Source organism: Oryctolagus cuniculus, chromosome 1 (assembly GCF_964237555.1).
Source record: "Oryctolagus cuniculus chromosome 1, mOryCun1.1, whole genome shotgun sequence".
In the NCBI taxonomy this organism is placed as follows: domain Eukaryota; kingdom Metazoa; phylum Chordata; class Mammalia; order Lagomorpha; family Leporidae; genus Oryctolagus; species Oryctolagus cuniculus.
Window position 1 is genome coordinate 143010985 of NC_091432.1, and position 15743 is coordinate 143026727.

Genomic DNA, 15743 nt, shown 5'->3' on the forward strand with positions numbered 1-15743 from the left:
TGCCATCTCGGGAGATCTTTTCCTGCTTAAGGTTTTTGACATGCGTCAAGATGAGGCTGGTTTCCCAGAATTTCCTTCTGGTGACCCAGGACATGTCAGTGTTGGAGGCGAACTCTGCGCCAGTGGGGCAGACCCCCTGTCACCAGCTCAGGCCCCGTCCCCAGACCTGGTAAAGGGTTGCCTGGTGTGGCTGTCAGGTAGCTGGGCAGAATTCTGTAACAACTCGGTAGATTTTTCTAGTTTTTTTTTTTTTAATTGTAACTAATTTTTAATGCTGAGTGAACGTAGTTTCTGAGGCAAGAGCTTTCTTCTTGTCCCCAGATATCGGGATACCAACAACTTTTCATTAAGATCAAATAACTGGACCACAAACTAATAGTCAAACTGTGCCTGCTCCCCATAGTGTGAGTTCTTCTCTCATTGCGGATGGTTGCTGGCTCACACCTTCCCGAACATACTAACTTGGGTTAATGTGAGAACCTGGGGGATGTTACAGCTGTGGTCCTTAGCAATCGGCAGCCTCGTTGACAATGGAACACAGGCAGGTAAATAAAGAAGATTGCAGATCCTCTTGCCCTTGAACTAGGTTACCTCTTGTTCCGCTACTCCTGGAGCTGCCTGTGTCACCTCCATCTCATTGCTGTTCTTTCTACCCTGCTGTGAAGTGACACCAGACCAGGGCAAGCTCCAGGACGGCACAGTGACCCCAGGTCCCCGCTGCGGGTGCCCGTCTCCCACTGTTCTCCCACGGTTGTGGAGTGTGCGGCTGGCTTCTGTCTCCTGGCCCCTCTTAGCATCACATTGTCTCTCTCCATCTTTCCAGGCTCTTGGTGAGTTTGTCCTGGTGGAGAAAGATGTTAAGATTAAGAAGAAGGGGAAGATTTTCAGTCTCAACGAGGGCTATGCCAAGTATTTCGATGCAGCCACCACGGAGTATGTGCAGAAGAAGAAATTCCCCGAGGTGAGTGCAGGAAGCGAAGGCTTATAGCGGGGAGAGTCCTGCCCCAGTGGGGTCCCTTTAGGGGGTAGTTTTGGGGGCCTGGGTGAAAGAGGTTGGTGCCTGTTTGTCGCTCTGCACAGCATGAGTTTCGCTCTGCACAGCATGAGTTTGGAGCAGTCAGCTTGTTTTTAGTTACAATTACAAGTGGAGTTTCTTGGAGACAAATCATTGCTTTGGGTCCTGGCGCTGTTCCAGACTCCAGCTTCCTGCTCATGTGCACCCTGGGAGGCACAGCACTGGCCCCGGGAGCAGGGTCCCTGCCGCCCAAGTGGGAGATCTGGCTGCTAATCTCGGCCTGGCCCAGCCCCAGCTGTTGCGGGCAGAGAACTCTCTCTCTATCTGTCTCTGTCTCCCTCTGTCACTCTGCCTTTCAAATAAACAAAAACTAAAAATAAATGTACCATGGAGAAGTTTAATTAAAAAATAAAAAGGAAGCAGGGACACGTTTTCCAAATGCAGAGGTTCAGGCTGGCCCTCGCTCAGGCTCATTAGCTTGGTAGGCTACAGCTCAGTTACATTGGCTCTTAGATGGAACAGTAGCATTTGGAAGTTCAAGTCACTTGCTGTAACACCGGCCCCTGTGTTTAGGCAAGTTTCAGGACTTCGATGGGCTCTCTGTACCTGATCCCTGCGTTTTGGAAGTCACGTGGCTGTGAACCCAGCCCACACAGTCCCTTTAGGATGTCTGCTGCGTGGCTGTGAGGCCAGAGGCAAAGAACTTCCAGACCAAGAGTGGGAAGTGGGGCCCAGGTTGGGAGCGGAGTGAAGCCGGTTTACCAGTTGGCCGGCTCCTCCCCAGCTCTGAGGTATGCAGTGAGAGGGGGTTGTTTGTCCCCAGACCAGCTGTCCCTGCAGCTCCAGGGAAAAGAGCTCAGGATTTCATGGGCCTGGTGGCACTCAGTCCTCAGGACGCTGGGGCCTGGCTTTGCTGCCTGAAACAGAAGCTTCAGCGAGTTTTCTTCCTTCTTTCTTTCTTGGATTTTTAGAGAAATTCTCAGCAATGCAGTTTCCTGTCCTGTTCCCTCACAGGGCATTATTTTGCCATAGCAGCCACGTCTTGAGGCTCAAGGGACAGGATTTGACTGTGGTGGTGTTGGTGAAGTCAACATTATTCTCAAGTTCCCAGACTTAGCGATGGCTTCAGAGTGGTTCCAAGTCTAGGCTAAAAAATAAAAACGCTCTCTCCTAAAGAAAGGTATTTATTGAGCATGGAAAAGTACCACTTCTGTGGGAAAAAACACCTTTTTGAAGGGTAAGTTGCAGGCAGAACTACCACACATGAGGGTGTTATGAAAAAACTGTGCCTGAATTTCAAAGTAGTTTTACACCAAAATAAAGTCCTCTTTTAATGCCATTCCCCCTGGTCTTTTTGAAGCGCCCTTATGTATGTAGCAGACACATGGGGGTGACCAGTTTAGCTTCTCAAGGAGCTTCTTATAACTTGATAAGGTGAGGATGAGAACCAGGCAAACAGAATGACTTTGCAAATGGTGGAGGCAATATTTGCATTTAAGCAGCCAAAGGGAAGAAGCTGAGAAAGAAAGAAATGCGAATTAAAAAAGCAGCCTCCTGGTCTCATTTCCACAGGTGACACTGGTAAAGCTTTGAAAGCTAAACGGGGCTCAGTGGTGTAGGAAAACAAGCCCTCTGGTAAATTCTTAGAAGATAAATGTGACCGCATTTTCTGAAGGCATTCTGGCAAAGTGTTGGCAAAGATTTCAGATCTGTATCTTCTTGCTCAACAGTTTATCCTAAATTCCCCCAGGAATGTGTCCCCTGGGAAAGGTCAAGGAGATATGTGAAAGTCTCATTCAGTAGGGCTTCTTCATGGACGTGGGCAGCTCCGTCTTTGTCTATTGATAGGGAGATGTGTCCACAAAATTTTAAGAAATGTATGGCAGAGCTAAATGTAAATATGTTGTATGTATCCCTTATATGCTCACATATGCAGGTTCTTCAGGAAGTTCATGGGAAATGGAATTAAAATATAAAGGCTTCTTTTGTGCCTCGAAGTTTGAAGTCCATGCGTAGTTTTCTTCATAATTTACATTTCTATGAATGTTTTGAAGACTGTTCATATGGACGCACGTGTGTGTGTGTGTGTGTATGTGTGTGTGTATACACACACATACACATGAGGTCACCTCAAAAAGTTTGGGGAAAATGGAATTCATGTAAGTTTGATTTGGTGCAAAATATTGAAATCTATTCATGGTTTTTCGTAACTTACATTTCCCATGAACTTTTTTTTTTTTTTAATTTTATTTATTTATTTGAAAGGCAGAAAGAGAGAGAGAGAGAGAGGGAGAGAGGGAGGTTTTCCATCTGCTGGTTCACTCCACAGATGTCCACCACAGCTGGAGCTGCACTGGTCCAAAGCCAGGAGCCAGGAGCTTTTTCTAGGTCTCCCATGTGGGTGCAGGGGCCCAAGGACTTGGGCTGTCTTCTACTGCTTTCCCAGGCCATGAGAGCTGGATTGGAAGTAGAGTAGCAGGAACTCAAACTGGCACCCATATGGGGTGCTGACCCTGCAAGTGGCAGCTTTACCCGCTACAGCAGTGTCAGCCCCTGAAATATTCTGACGAGAACCAGAAGAACCCCAAAGCTCTAAAACAAAGGAAGCTTTGCAGTTTTACAAAGCAGAGCGAACGCTCTGAGGGGAGTGACGGAGTTTTCCCACAGATACTCCAGGAGTGGAGCAGACTGACTGGGTCTGAGTTTTTCAAACACTTTTTGACTATAACTGCTAAGAAATGTATTTCACATCCAACTCAGAACACGGGTGCATGAATGTGCATGCACTCACACACACACACACACACACACAGGCACAACCAAAAGTGAAACGACCTACCTAACTACTCTAGTGCACTCTAACACATTTTTTCCCTATTCTATTCTATTCTATTCTATTCTATTCTATTCTATTCTATTCTATCCATTCCATTCCATTCCATTCCATTCCATCCCGTTTGTTTTGGTTCTATTTCATTTTAATAGCATGAACTAATAGACACTGATTGTAAAGACTTTATGACCCAATATAGATTTCCATCTACGGAGAAAAAGTGCTGTATTAGGGAGCACTTTCACTAGATCCTAAGATTAATCCAGAAATCCAAAATGAAGACAGTAAAGTAAAATAAGACAATGAGAAGTATATGCATTAGATACAGAATATATAAACTTTACTTAGGTAGTTATAAGTTGACTTACGTATTATTGGAATCAGTGTGCAACTCAATTTTAATACCAGATTTTTTTAATCTTCTCTTATTCTACATTGCCCTGGTTCCCCCCAATACCTGGTAACAATTTCAACCTCAGGGATTCTAGTTTTCCCAAGGATAGGTCCTTTTATCCCTTGATTAAATGAGAAGCCTAATTGAAGTGAGGGAGTGCATTATTAGGTTCTTGTCAGACTCTTGCCTTGTACATAAAGAAGCATTCTAAGCATTCTTTGTGCATATTAGGTGCACAAAGTGATAAAGTTTTATTTAAAAGCTGAGAAAGTGAACACACACACATTAGGCATGCATTGCCCCACACAGAGAAATACCCACCCTTTTGTTTTTAAAATGAATGTTAGCCTATTGAGAAACTTTAAAAATAGTACTTTCAAAGGAAAGCAGTGGAGACCCAGGGAGTCAGCATTGTGGCTGGCATCCCATGTCAAAGTGCTGGTTCAAGTCCTGGCTGCTGTGTTTATGATCCATGTGCATGGGAAGGCAGAGGAAGATGGCCCAAGTACTTGGGACCCTGCCACCCCCACAGAGAGCCTGAATGGAGTTCCTAGCTCCTGACTTTGGCTGGGTCCAGCCCCAGTTGTCACAGCTATTTGGGGAGTGAACCAGTGGATGAAATAGCTCTGTCTCTCCCCTTTCTATTGTCACTCTTCTTTTAAATGAATAAAATAAACCCTTTAAAAGCCTGAATTATAGTTGAGGTGGAGACAATGTGTAAAACTGTTGTTTCAGAGAACTTGGCTGAGAAGTGTAGAAGAAAGGGGGAGTGGCTAAGAACAGTGGCTCATTTTTTTTTATTTTTATTTTTTTATTTTTTTTAACTTTTATTTAATGAATATAAATTTCCAAAGTACGATTTATGGATTACAATGGCTTCCCCCCCATACCGTCCCTCCCACCCACAACCCTCCCCTTTCCCACTCCCTCTCCCCTTCCATTCACATCAAGATTCATTTTCGATTATCTTAATATACAGAAGATCAGCTTAGTATACATTAAGTAAGGATTTCAGCAGTTTGCTCCCACACAGAAACATAAAGTGAAAAATAATAGATGATTTTTTTTAAATGATGATGAAATCAGATCAGACCTATTGTCATGTTTAATCCCAGTGAGAGTCAAGTTGGGAGTTGATAATTTTTTTTTTTTTTTTTACAGAGGATCAGTTTAGTATACATTAAGTAGAGATTTCAACAGTTTGCACCCCCATAGAAACACAAAGTGAAATATATTGTTTGAGTACTCGTTATAGCATTAAATCTCAATGCACAGCACATTAAGGACAGTGATCCTACATGAGGGGTAAGTGCACAGTGACTCCTGTTGTTGACTTTACCAATTGACACTCCTGTCTATGGCATCAGTAATCTCCCTATGCTCCAGTCATGAGTTTCCAAGGCTATGGAAGCCCTCTGAGTTCTCCGATTCTTATCTTGTTTAGACAAGGTCATAGTCAAAGTGGAGGTTCTCTCCTCCCTTCAGAGAAAGGTACCTCCTTCTTTGAAGACCTGTTCTTTCCACTGGGATCTCACTCACAGAGATCTTTTGCCAGAGTGTCTTGGCTTTCCATGCCTGAAATACTCTCATGGGCTTTTCAGCCAGATCCGAATGCCTTTAGGGCTGATTCTGAGGCCAGAGTGCTATTTAGGACATCTGCCATTCTATGAGTCTGCTGAGTATCTCACTTCCCATGTTGGATCACTCTCCCCCTTATTTATTCTATCGGTTAGTGTTAGCAGGTACTAGACTTGTTTATGTGCTCCCTTTGACTCTTAGTCCTTTCATTATGATCAGTTGTGAACTGAAATTGATCACTTGGAATAGTGAGCTGGCATTGGTACATGCCACCTTGATGGGATTGAATTGGAATCCCCTGGTATGTTTCTAACTCTACCATTTGGGGCAAGTCAGCTTGAGCATGTCCCAAATTATACATCTCTTCCCTCTCTTATTCCCACTCTTATGTTTAACAGGGATCACATTTCAGTTAATTTTCAACACTTAAGGATAACTGTGTATTAATTACAGAATGAAACCAGTCATATTAAGTAGAACAGACAAAAAAAAATACTAAGAGGGATAATGTATTAAGTTGTTCATTAACAGTCAGGGCTATGCTGATCAAGTCACCATTACCCATAGTGTCCATTTCACTTCAGGAGGTTTCCTTTTTGGTGTTCAGTCAGTTGTCACCGATCAGGGAGAACATATGGTATTTGTCCCTTTGGGACTGGCTTACTTCACTCAGCATGATGTGTTCCAGATTCCTCCATTTTGTTGCAAATGACTGGATCTCCTGATTCTTTGCTCACTCCAGCGTGTGTTTAAGACTCTAAGAACAGTAAAGTTTCTGCTACCAAACAAAATACTTAATTTAAACATTGCCTTAACTTGTCACTCTACCTACATAGTCCAGGCTGAATTAATTCCCAGCTTCGTCAGAATTTTCCACCTCCCCTGTACTGTCAGAGAATTGTTGCACTAAACACAGATATCAGAGATGGGAAACCAAATGAAGACGAAAGACCAAATGTAGCTGTGCCCTACTGCCTACTCCTGGCTTTCAGAGAAATTGTTGAGTGATCTTCAACGTACTTTTCTCTTAAAAAATAAGTCTCATAACACGTGTGAGTAATGAAATCGACGTTTACAAGCTAATTGTTCTGCTTGTTTGGAGTGATCTGCCTCGGTTTAAAATCTTGCCGGGGAGAAACACTGCTTGCAGCCAGTGCAGAAGTGGTCATTGCTCAAGGAGGCCCGGTTCTCAGAACGCAGCAGGTCCTACGAGCTGCCACAAGTCAAGCCGGAGCTACAGGGAGCTGCCCACGGTGGTGATTGGCACGCACAGTTGCGCCTTGGCCTCCAGCGGATATGGGTTTTAGGATCCCCCATAGATTCCCGGGTCCAAGGGTGCTCAAGTCCCTTAGATAAAATGAAGCGATATTCCACATGCTGTCAATCATGTCTAGTTACTTATAATACCTAACACAAGGCACTTACCGTGTAAAAAGTTGCTACGCTGTAGTGTTTAGGGAATAATCACAAGGGAAGGACCCTGTATACGTTCAGTACAGATGCAAAATTTTAAAACATTTTCAATCCAGGGTTGGTTGTGGATGTGGGGCCAGCAGGTGTGGGGGGTGGATTATATTTCCTACTGTTTTCCGCTTAGCTGTTCTATTAAAAATTGCAACGGAATATTGTCACTCCCTTTAAGTAGTCCTGCATTTAATGAGCGCAATCACCGGTTGAGATTTGAGGTGCTTTTTTTTTTAAGGTTTATTTTATTTATTTTGAAAGGCAAAGTGGAACAGAGAGAGGGAGAGACACAAAGAGAAAGAGATAGTCTATCCGCTGGGCCACTCCCCAGTTGGCTGCAACCAGGCTGAAGGCAGGAGCCAGGAACTCTGTCTGGGTCTCTCCATGGGTAGCAGTAGCAGGAGCCCGAGCCCATCGTCTGTTGCCTTTCCAGGAGCTTTTATGGAGAGCTGGATAGGAAACAGAGTAGCTAGAACTGGGACCCCTGCTCTAACATGGGATGCTGGCTTTGAAAGAGGCAGCTTAACCTACCGCACCACACTGCTGGCTGCTTGAGGGGCTGTTACTGAATGAGTGCTCAGTTGTGTAATATTTTCAATGTCTTCGGTGGTGGGTGGAGGAGGAAGGGCCAGGCATGCAGAGGCCACACCAACTGAACATGTGGGCCTGGAGCTGATGCTGGCCGGTTGTCAAATGCACTGGATCTTGTGTCTTCTCTCTGTGCCTTCTAGGACGGCAGTGCGCCCTATGGGGCCAGGTACGTGGGCTCCATGGTGGCTGATGTGCACCGCACCCTGGTCTATGGAGGGATCTTCCTGTACCCAGCCAACCAGAAAAGTCCTAAAGGCAAGGTAATGCTCCCTTCGCTCCTCACCGGCTGGGTATCCGGTCAGTGAGCCAACGGGGGTCCCTTCTTACACCTGCCGCTGGCCTCTGTGGGAGTGGGCGCAGACGAGGAGTAAGGTCCATTTCCCACTGGTGGGTTTGGGGCTGTGGTGGAAGGTTGGAGAAGGGGAAAGCTGACGGGATCGTGACGGGTGAGTCTCACTGCCTTTCACCTCCTCTGGCCTCATCATGCTCATCGTTTGCTGAGTCAGCATTACCCGCCTGTCACTTCCACAGCCTGTGATCAACTGGTTTGGAATCAAGTACCCCTTAGAGAACCTAATGGCACTTATCAACTCAATTCCCAGGACAGAACGCATTGCATGTGCTCATTGCATGTAATAAGCATTTTTTTTTTTTGACAGGCAGTGAGAGAGAGAGAGAGAGAGAGAGAGAGAGAGAAAGGTCTTCCTCTGCCGTTGGTTCACCCTCCAATGGCCGCCACGGCCGGCGCACTGCACTGATCCGAAGCCAGGAGCCAGGTGCTTCTCCTGGTCTCCCATGGGGTGCAGGGCCCAAGCACTTGGACCATCCTCCACTGTACTCCCTGGCCACAGCAGAGAGCTGGCCTGGAAGAGGGGCAACCGGGACAGAATCCGGCGCCCCGACCGGGACTAGAACCCGGTGTGCCGGCGCCGCAAGGCGGAGGATTAGCCTAGAGAGCCGCGGCAGTGGCCAATAAGCATTTTCAAGGGGTCATGGAAGCCTTCTGGTCTACCCAAGAGTCCCCTACAAGCTGACAAACTGCAGAGTAAGAACTGCTCAGAACTCACTATTTCTGGAAAGGTAGCTCCTGGAAGATCCAACTGCAACTTTATGACACGAAATGGAAAACACTTATTACCAGGTGGGCATCTTGGGATCCAAACCCTCCTCTCTCGGAGAGAACCTGCCCCACCCTGGAAACGTGTCTGAATTTTAGCCAATCACTGGAATCTCCAGTAAGCAATCAAATCATGCAAAGATTTGCCATTTAAAAATATTTATTTATTTATTTGAAAGGCAGAGTTACAGAGAGGCAGAGAGAGAGAGAGAGAGAGAGAGAGAGAGAGAGAGGTCTTCCATCCGCTGATTCACTATCCAAAAGGCTACAAAGGCTGGAACTGGGCTGATCTGAAGCCAGGACCTATGTACGAGCTTCTTCCAGGTCCCTCACATGGGTGCAGGTGCCCAAGGACTTGGTGAAAGCTAGGAAAGGAAATCTAGCACACAAGACCTGAGAAATTATTTTTAAGACATCAGTTGATGCATCAGGCACTTGTCTTCATGTAGTGTTTATCCATTGTGTATTAATCTATCATATTTGTAGTTAATCTGTAATTAATTATATGAACTAAGAATCTCAACCACATCATACAAGAGCTGCGGGAGAGAAAGAGCTAGGGAGTTGTAAGTGAGATCAGGGAGAAGATGTGGAAATTCTAAAACAGAACCACCCTTGTCACATGGTTCTAAGTGTGGAGAACATGAAGGCTAATAATTAGTAACTATGAAAATGATTACAAGTGAGTCAGAAAGTATCTATTTGTAACTGCATAAACTATTTGTAAGCATGTGTAGCTGTGTATATAGGACTGGACCTGTCTACGTGTTCCAGCCCTGATGGTCTTTGATCACACCTGTGTGCATATGCGTGTGTGTGTGTGTGTGTACGTGTGTGGAATCCTCTCCTACCCGCGCTTGTCTTTCTCTCTCTATTCACATGGATTGTGGCTGCAGAACAATGACTCCCATGATGCCCTGGTGCCTGGATAATAAGGCCATTCCCTTACATCTGATGTCAGAGTCAGAGTTACTTGGTTTCAAGATACGTGCATTGTGCAACTGTGCCGAGTTTTACAATGTCTGCATCAGCAGGCTAATTGCTTACAGTCTGAGACTTTACTCTCTAGCACCCCAAGCTCCCCTGTCCTGGAGCCCCCAGGGCAGAGGAAGGGGAGAGGAGAGATCCGAGCTCTATAAGCTACCTAAGTGAAGGTCTTTCTAGCCAGACTGTTGGGGACAGCGTGGCCTCCAATGTCACTCGGACAAAACCAGGTGACCCAAGTCACCCAGCCCTCATGCACTGGGCCTGGCCAGGTGCTCTCTGCTCCAAGAACGGGAGGTATAGAGGGAGGCCCTGCTATGCTGAGTGACCAAAATGGCAGTAAATGCCCCCTGGAGTCTTTTTTTTAATTATTTGACAGGTAGAGTTATAGACAGTGAGAGAGAGACAGAGAGAAAGGTCTTCCTTCCACTGGTTCAATCCCCAAATGGCCGCTTACAGCTGGCGCTCCGCAGATATGAAGCCAGGAGCTTCCTCCTGGTCTCCCATGGGGTGCAGGGCCCAAGCACTTGGGCCATCCTCCACTGCACTCCCGGGCCACAGCAGAGAGCTGGACTGGAAGAGGAGCAACCGGGACTAGAACCCGGCGCCCATATGGGATGCCAGCGCCACAGGCGGAGGATTAACCAAGTGAACCACGGTGCCAGCTCCCCTCTGGAGTCTTAACCCAATCTCTCCTGAACACCTGACTCTCCCAGCCAGACCAAAGATAGTAGTCCTCTCCTGAAAATAAGAATCCAAGCGAAAGCACAAGATATGACTGTTTCTCAAAGCAGTTTTTCCAGATAAAACTTTCTATTAATAATAATTATACATATTTATGGGCTATCATATGACATTTCAATACATGGATACAGTAGGTACCTATCAAAGCAATGTGGTCAACATTTCTCCTTCTTTGACATCACTTTATGATTAGAAGCTTGTAGCTTCTTTCTTCTATTTGGTCATAGAATATTTACTAGGATTTCATGAGTGACAGTCTCCCCACTGTGCTATGTTAATGCTAGGAACTTATTCTTTCGATCTTGCTCTGACTTGGTATCTGTTATTCAAGTTCCCTCTAAACCCCTTCCCCCTCCCAGCCTCTAGTCATCACCATTCTGTGTTGAGACTGATTTTGGTTTAGCATCTGCATATGAAGGAGGAAGTAGTATTTTTCCTTCCGTGTCTGGCTTATTTCATTTAACATGGTGTCTTCTAGTTCTATCCATTTTGCTGGAAATGACAAGGTTTCATTCTTTTTCTTGGTTGAGTAGTATCTGATGATGAACACACTGATTGATTCCATATCTTGCCTATTGTAAACAGTGCTGCTATAAACATGGTGGAGCAGGTATCTCCTTGATACAATGCATTGATGTTTCTGGGGGACATACCCAGTAATGGGATTACCGGGTCATACGTTAGGTCTATTTTGAGTTTTTAAAAGAAATCTCTATTCTGTTTTCCACAGCGGCTGCACTAATTTACACTCCCACTAAGAGCGTACAAGAGTTTCCCTTTTTCCACTTCCTCACCATTATTTGTTACTCTGTTTTTGATATCAGCTCTTCTAATGGGTGAGGTGAGATCACATAGCTTCAAAAATGGACTTGAATGGAAAGGAAAAGCTTGCACAAAGCTGGGCCAACCACTTTGTAAGCAGACTGTAGAGAATGAACTCTTTTGGGTAGAAGAAGATGCTGTGATGTGGAGTTGGGGCACAGCAGCTGCATACCACTGGGAAGTCACCCTGGGTCTACTGTGATGGGTGTGTGTGCCTGTGAGTGTGTGTCTCGTGGTGATGGTGGCCGTAGGACTCACAACATAATAACAGAAATGGACCCCGAAGACACTCAGTGAGACCCCATCCACTTCAGCTCATTGTGTACTCTTGGGACACGAGAGTACACTTCGTATGGCTTAGGGAGACACTGCTTCCCCTGGACGGGCGGAGCCCTGGCCCCTCGTGCAGAGCTGGCCAAGCAGGGTGCAGGCTTGACTTCAGCTCCCTCCTCCGCCCTCAGCTGGGAGATCTTGTGAGAGATGTGCTGTGACCTCGTTTGGACGCTTGCTTTGTGTCAGACATGACTGGGAATGTAGAGACAATGATAGTGGGAAAGAAGCTGGGTGTTAAACCTCCGAGTGATGGCTGTTACAAAAGGTGGCGAACAGGATGCAGCAGGATTCCAGTTAGTGTAAGGGGCCAAAAGAAAAGACCACTTGGGGTCCCAGGAAGCTCTTTGGCTAAGGCTGGAGGTGTGGAGTTCTCGATGTCATCCCAGCCACATGGTTATTTGCAGAGAGAGAGAGCACCTGGCACATTCATCCAAGCTTCTTGACTCCCCACTCGCCATAAGCCTCACATACAAAGCTTCCACCCCTGCCTGCAGAATCCACTGGCCTCATTGCTGGACTAACAAGAAATGGGTCCCGAGGTCTCCTATCTGCAAGGTCAGAGATGGGTTTCTCATAAGCAGAGGTCAGCAGGCAGGCGAGAACATGGCCAGGGGTGCCCCCAAAGGCGTATGTGCTGAGTCCCAGCCGATGCATCAGCCTCCTCAAGCTGGGTCTGCAGTACAGGCAGCCCACCTGCTCACAGGCATGCAAAAGTGCACCCATGCTTGCAGGGCAGGCGAGCCCAGCAGTCACATCTTCCTTGAGCTGGAGGGGCATAGCCAGGAGGGGTTGGCCACTCGCAAAGCGTACCCATCTCCTGCCTCTGTTTCCCCCACAGCTCCGGCTCCTGTATGAGTGCAATCCCGTGGCCTACATCATCGAGCAGGCAGGAGGCCTCGCCACCACGGGCACGCAGCCAGTCCTGGACGTGAAGCCCGAGTCCATTCACCAACGAGTCCCCCTCATCCTGGGCTCCCCAGACGATGTACAGGAGTATCTCGCCTGTGTACAGAAGAACCAGGCAGGCAGGTAGTGAGTCTGACCCCACGAGTCCTCTTCTTTCGTTGTGGACTAAGAACCCTAAGTGAGCGAACCATGGAAATGGTGGTGTTGAGAAAGCAGCAGCCAAATCCACTGAACCCCCCAGCAACATACTGCGAACCACCGGGTGTAGATCCAGACGTCGCTCTGTGTCAGTGTAAAAGGCTGCAAATAAAAATAAAAACCCACCTGGGAAAAGAGCAACTGTGATTTGTCTTCTGTCATGAACCTTGGCAAATGGGGTTGCAGCTCTGTCAGCCGGAGCAATTGCCAGGTTTCCACTTGAGAGAGTGGCGTGCGTAGGTCAGTTGAGAATTTGTCTTGGTTGAAATTTGAACCTAGTGTCTTATCCTGTGGTGATTCATTTGTACATCTTTTTTGAACAAGAATTTCTGTGTAGGTACATGGACATGGAAGCCTAAAGATTGTGTAGTGACATATTGAGAAATTCAGAAGTATTTTTAAACATTTTGTTTGCTTGTTTAATTTGAAAGGCAGGGAGAGGGAGAGAGACAAAGAGAGGTCTCACATCTGCTGGTTCAACCCCTGATGCCCAGACAGCTGAGCCGGGCTGAAGCCAGGAGCCTGGAACTCAAGTCTCCTGTGGTTATCAGGAACTCAAGTCCTTGAACAACCAACTGCTGCTCTCCAGGGCATGCATTAGCAGAAAGCTGGATTACAAGTAGACCTGGGGCCAGCGCCGCGGCTCACTAGGCTAATCCTCCGCCTAGCGGCGCCGGCACACTGGGTTCTAGTCCCCGTCGGGGTGCCGGATTCTGTCCCGGTTGCCCCTCTTTCAGTCCAGCTCCCTGCTGTGGCCCGGGAGTGCAGCGGCCATTGGAGGGTGAACCAACGGCGAAAGAAGACCTTTCTCTCTGTCTGTCTCTCTCTCACTGTCCACTCTGCCTGTGGAAAAAAAAAAAAAAAAAAAGTAGACCTGGGACTCAGATCTGCAGACTCCAATATGGGATGCAGGTAGATTAAGTACAGCAGTGGATTAAGTGTTGCAGCATAAGCCTGGCCCCAGGAGTATTAGAAACAAGGCTAAATCCCAGTAAACTTTAACCCAGAAATTCAAGAACAATTCAACATTAGGAAACCTATTAGAGCCGTTCATTAGATTAAGGAAAAGGGTAACGTGGTGGGGGAGTTTGTGGGGATGGTGGATTGGCTAGGAGAAGCCAAAGCAGGGAGCAAACCCTTCCTTTCCCGCTTTAGCTTTGGGCAGGGTGGTTTGCACAGCCTGAAGGCATATTTCCACTTGGGTGTATTTGTGCACTCAACGTCGCTCCTCCATGCACTGTGAGTAGTCAATTGTAGCAAAATTATAATGTCCTATTAAAACATAAGAAACAAAGATATTATTTTTCTAGGAATAATTCTGATTCCAACCAATGGGCTCTTCATACTTTATTAGATATTTCATTTATATCCCAAAGATTCCAACTGAAATATGCATTTCAAAATATGTTACAGAGGGGCAGGCATTGTGGTGCAGCAGGGTAAGCCACAGCTTGGGACACTTGCATGCCGTATCAGAGTGCTGGTTCAAGTCTTCGGCCATACCACGCCTGATCTCGTCTGATCTCAGAAGCGAAGCAGGGTCAGGCCTGGTTAGTACTTGGATGGGAGAGTGGAAATTCAAGTCCTGGCTATTCTGCTTCTGATCCAACTTCCAACTAATACACCCGGAAAGGCAGGGGATGGTGGCCAAGTACTTGGGCCCCTGCCACACAAATGGGAACCAGGATGGAGTTCCTGGCTCCTGGCTTTGGCCTGGACCAACTCCAGCTGTTGCGGGCATTTGGGAATTTAAACCAGGGGATGGAATCCCTTGGTCTCTCTCTCTCTCCTTCTATCTCTCTCTCTCACTCTTTTTTTTTTTTTTTTTTTTTTTTTTTGACAGGCAGAGTGGATAGTGAGAGAGAGAGACAGAGAGAAAGGTCTTCTTTTGCCGTTGGTTCACCCCCCCAAATGGCCGCTGCAGCCGGCACACCGCGCTGATCCAAAGGCAGGAGCCAGGTGCTTTTCCTGGTCTCCCATGGGGTGCAGGGCCCAAGCCCTTGGGCCATCCTCCACTGCACTCCCTGGCCACAGCAGAGAGCTGGCCTGGAAGAGGGGCAACCGGGACAGAATCCGGCGCCCTGACCGGGACTAGAACCTGGTGTGCCGGCGCTGCAAGGCGGAGGATTAGCCTAGTGAGCCGCGGCGCTGGCCTCTCTCTATCACTCTTTCAAATAAGTAAATAAAATAAATCTATCTTAAATGCCGTATGAATACTTTGATTTGGTGAGTCTGTGGCATGTAGTGTCAGAAGAGTTGTAGGAAACAGAGCTAAGTAACACCTTCCCTCGTGGGGTATGTGCCTCTGAAGAAAGTGCAGATAGGCTCAGGCAAAGATCCATTGCCGTGCATATGCATTCTTTTTTTAAATATTGATTTATTTATTTACTTGAAAGTCAGGGTTACACAGAGAGAAAAGAGAGGCAGAGAGAGAGAGAGAGAGGGAGAGAAAGTCTTTCATCCTCTGGTTCACTCCCCAGAGGGCTGCAACTGATCCGAAGCCAGGAGCCAGGAGCTTCTTCCGGGTCTCCCACGTGAGTGCAGGGGCCCAAGGACTTGGGCCGTCTTCTACTGCTTTCCCAGGCCACAGCAGAGAGCTGGATCGGAAGTGGAGCAGCCGGGACTCGAACCGGCACCCATATGGGATGCCGGCGGTGCAGGCGGCGGCTTTACCTGCTACGCCACAGCGCCGACCCCTCATACTCATTCTTAAATGCGGAAGCTCTTCTGGGTGGGTGTCTGCACTCCACAAAGAAGGTACAAG

The 15743-nt window shown here is 47.1% G+C and overlaps 1 protein-coding gene across 3 annotated transcripts in view; it reads left to right on the forward strand.

Annotated features, from left to right (window-relative positions):
* Nucleotides 1–13116, forward strand: part of FBP2 (fructose-bisphosphatase 2) — a 31349-nt gene extending 18233 nt beyond the window's left edge. For 2 of the 3 annotated variants that reach the window (XM_051851706.2, XM_051851213.2), the window contains exons 6-8: nucleotides 824–961; nucleotides 8016–8135; nucleotides 12714–13116. In XM_051851706.2, coding sequence (XP_051707666.2) covers nucleotides 824–961; nucleotides 8016–8135; nucleotides 12714–12908 — 453 coding nt within the window. In that variant the 3' untranslated portion in view covers nucleotides 12909–13116. 3 annotated transcript variants of the gene reach the window in all.
* Nucleotides 13117–15743: the final 2627 nt, after the last annotated feature.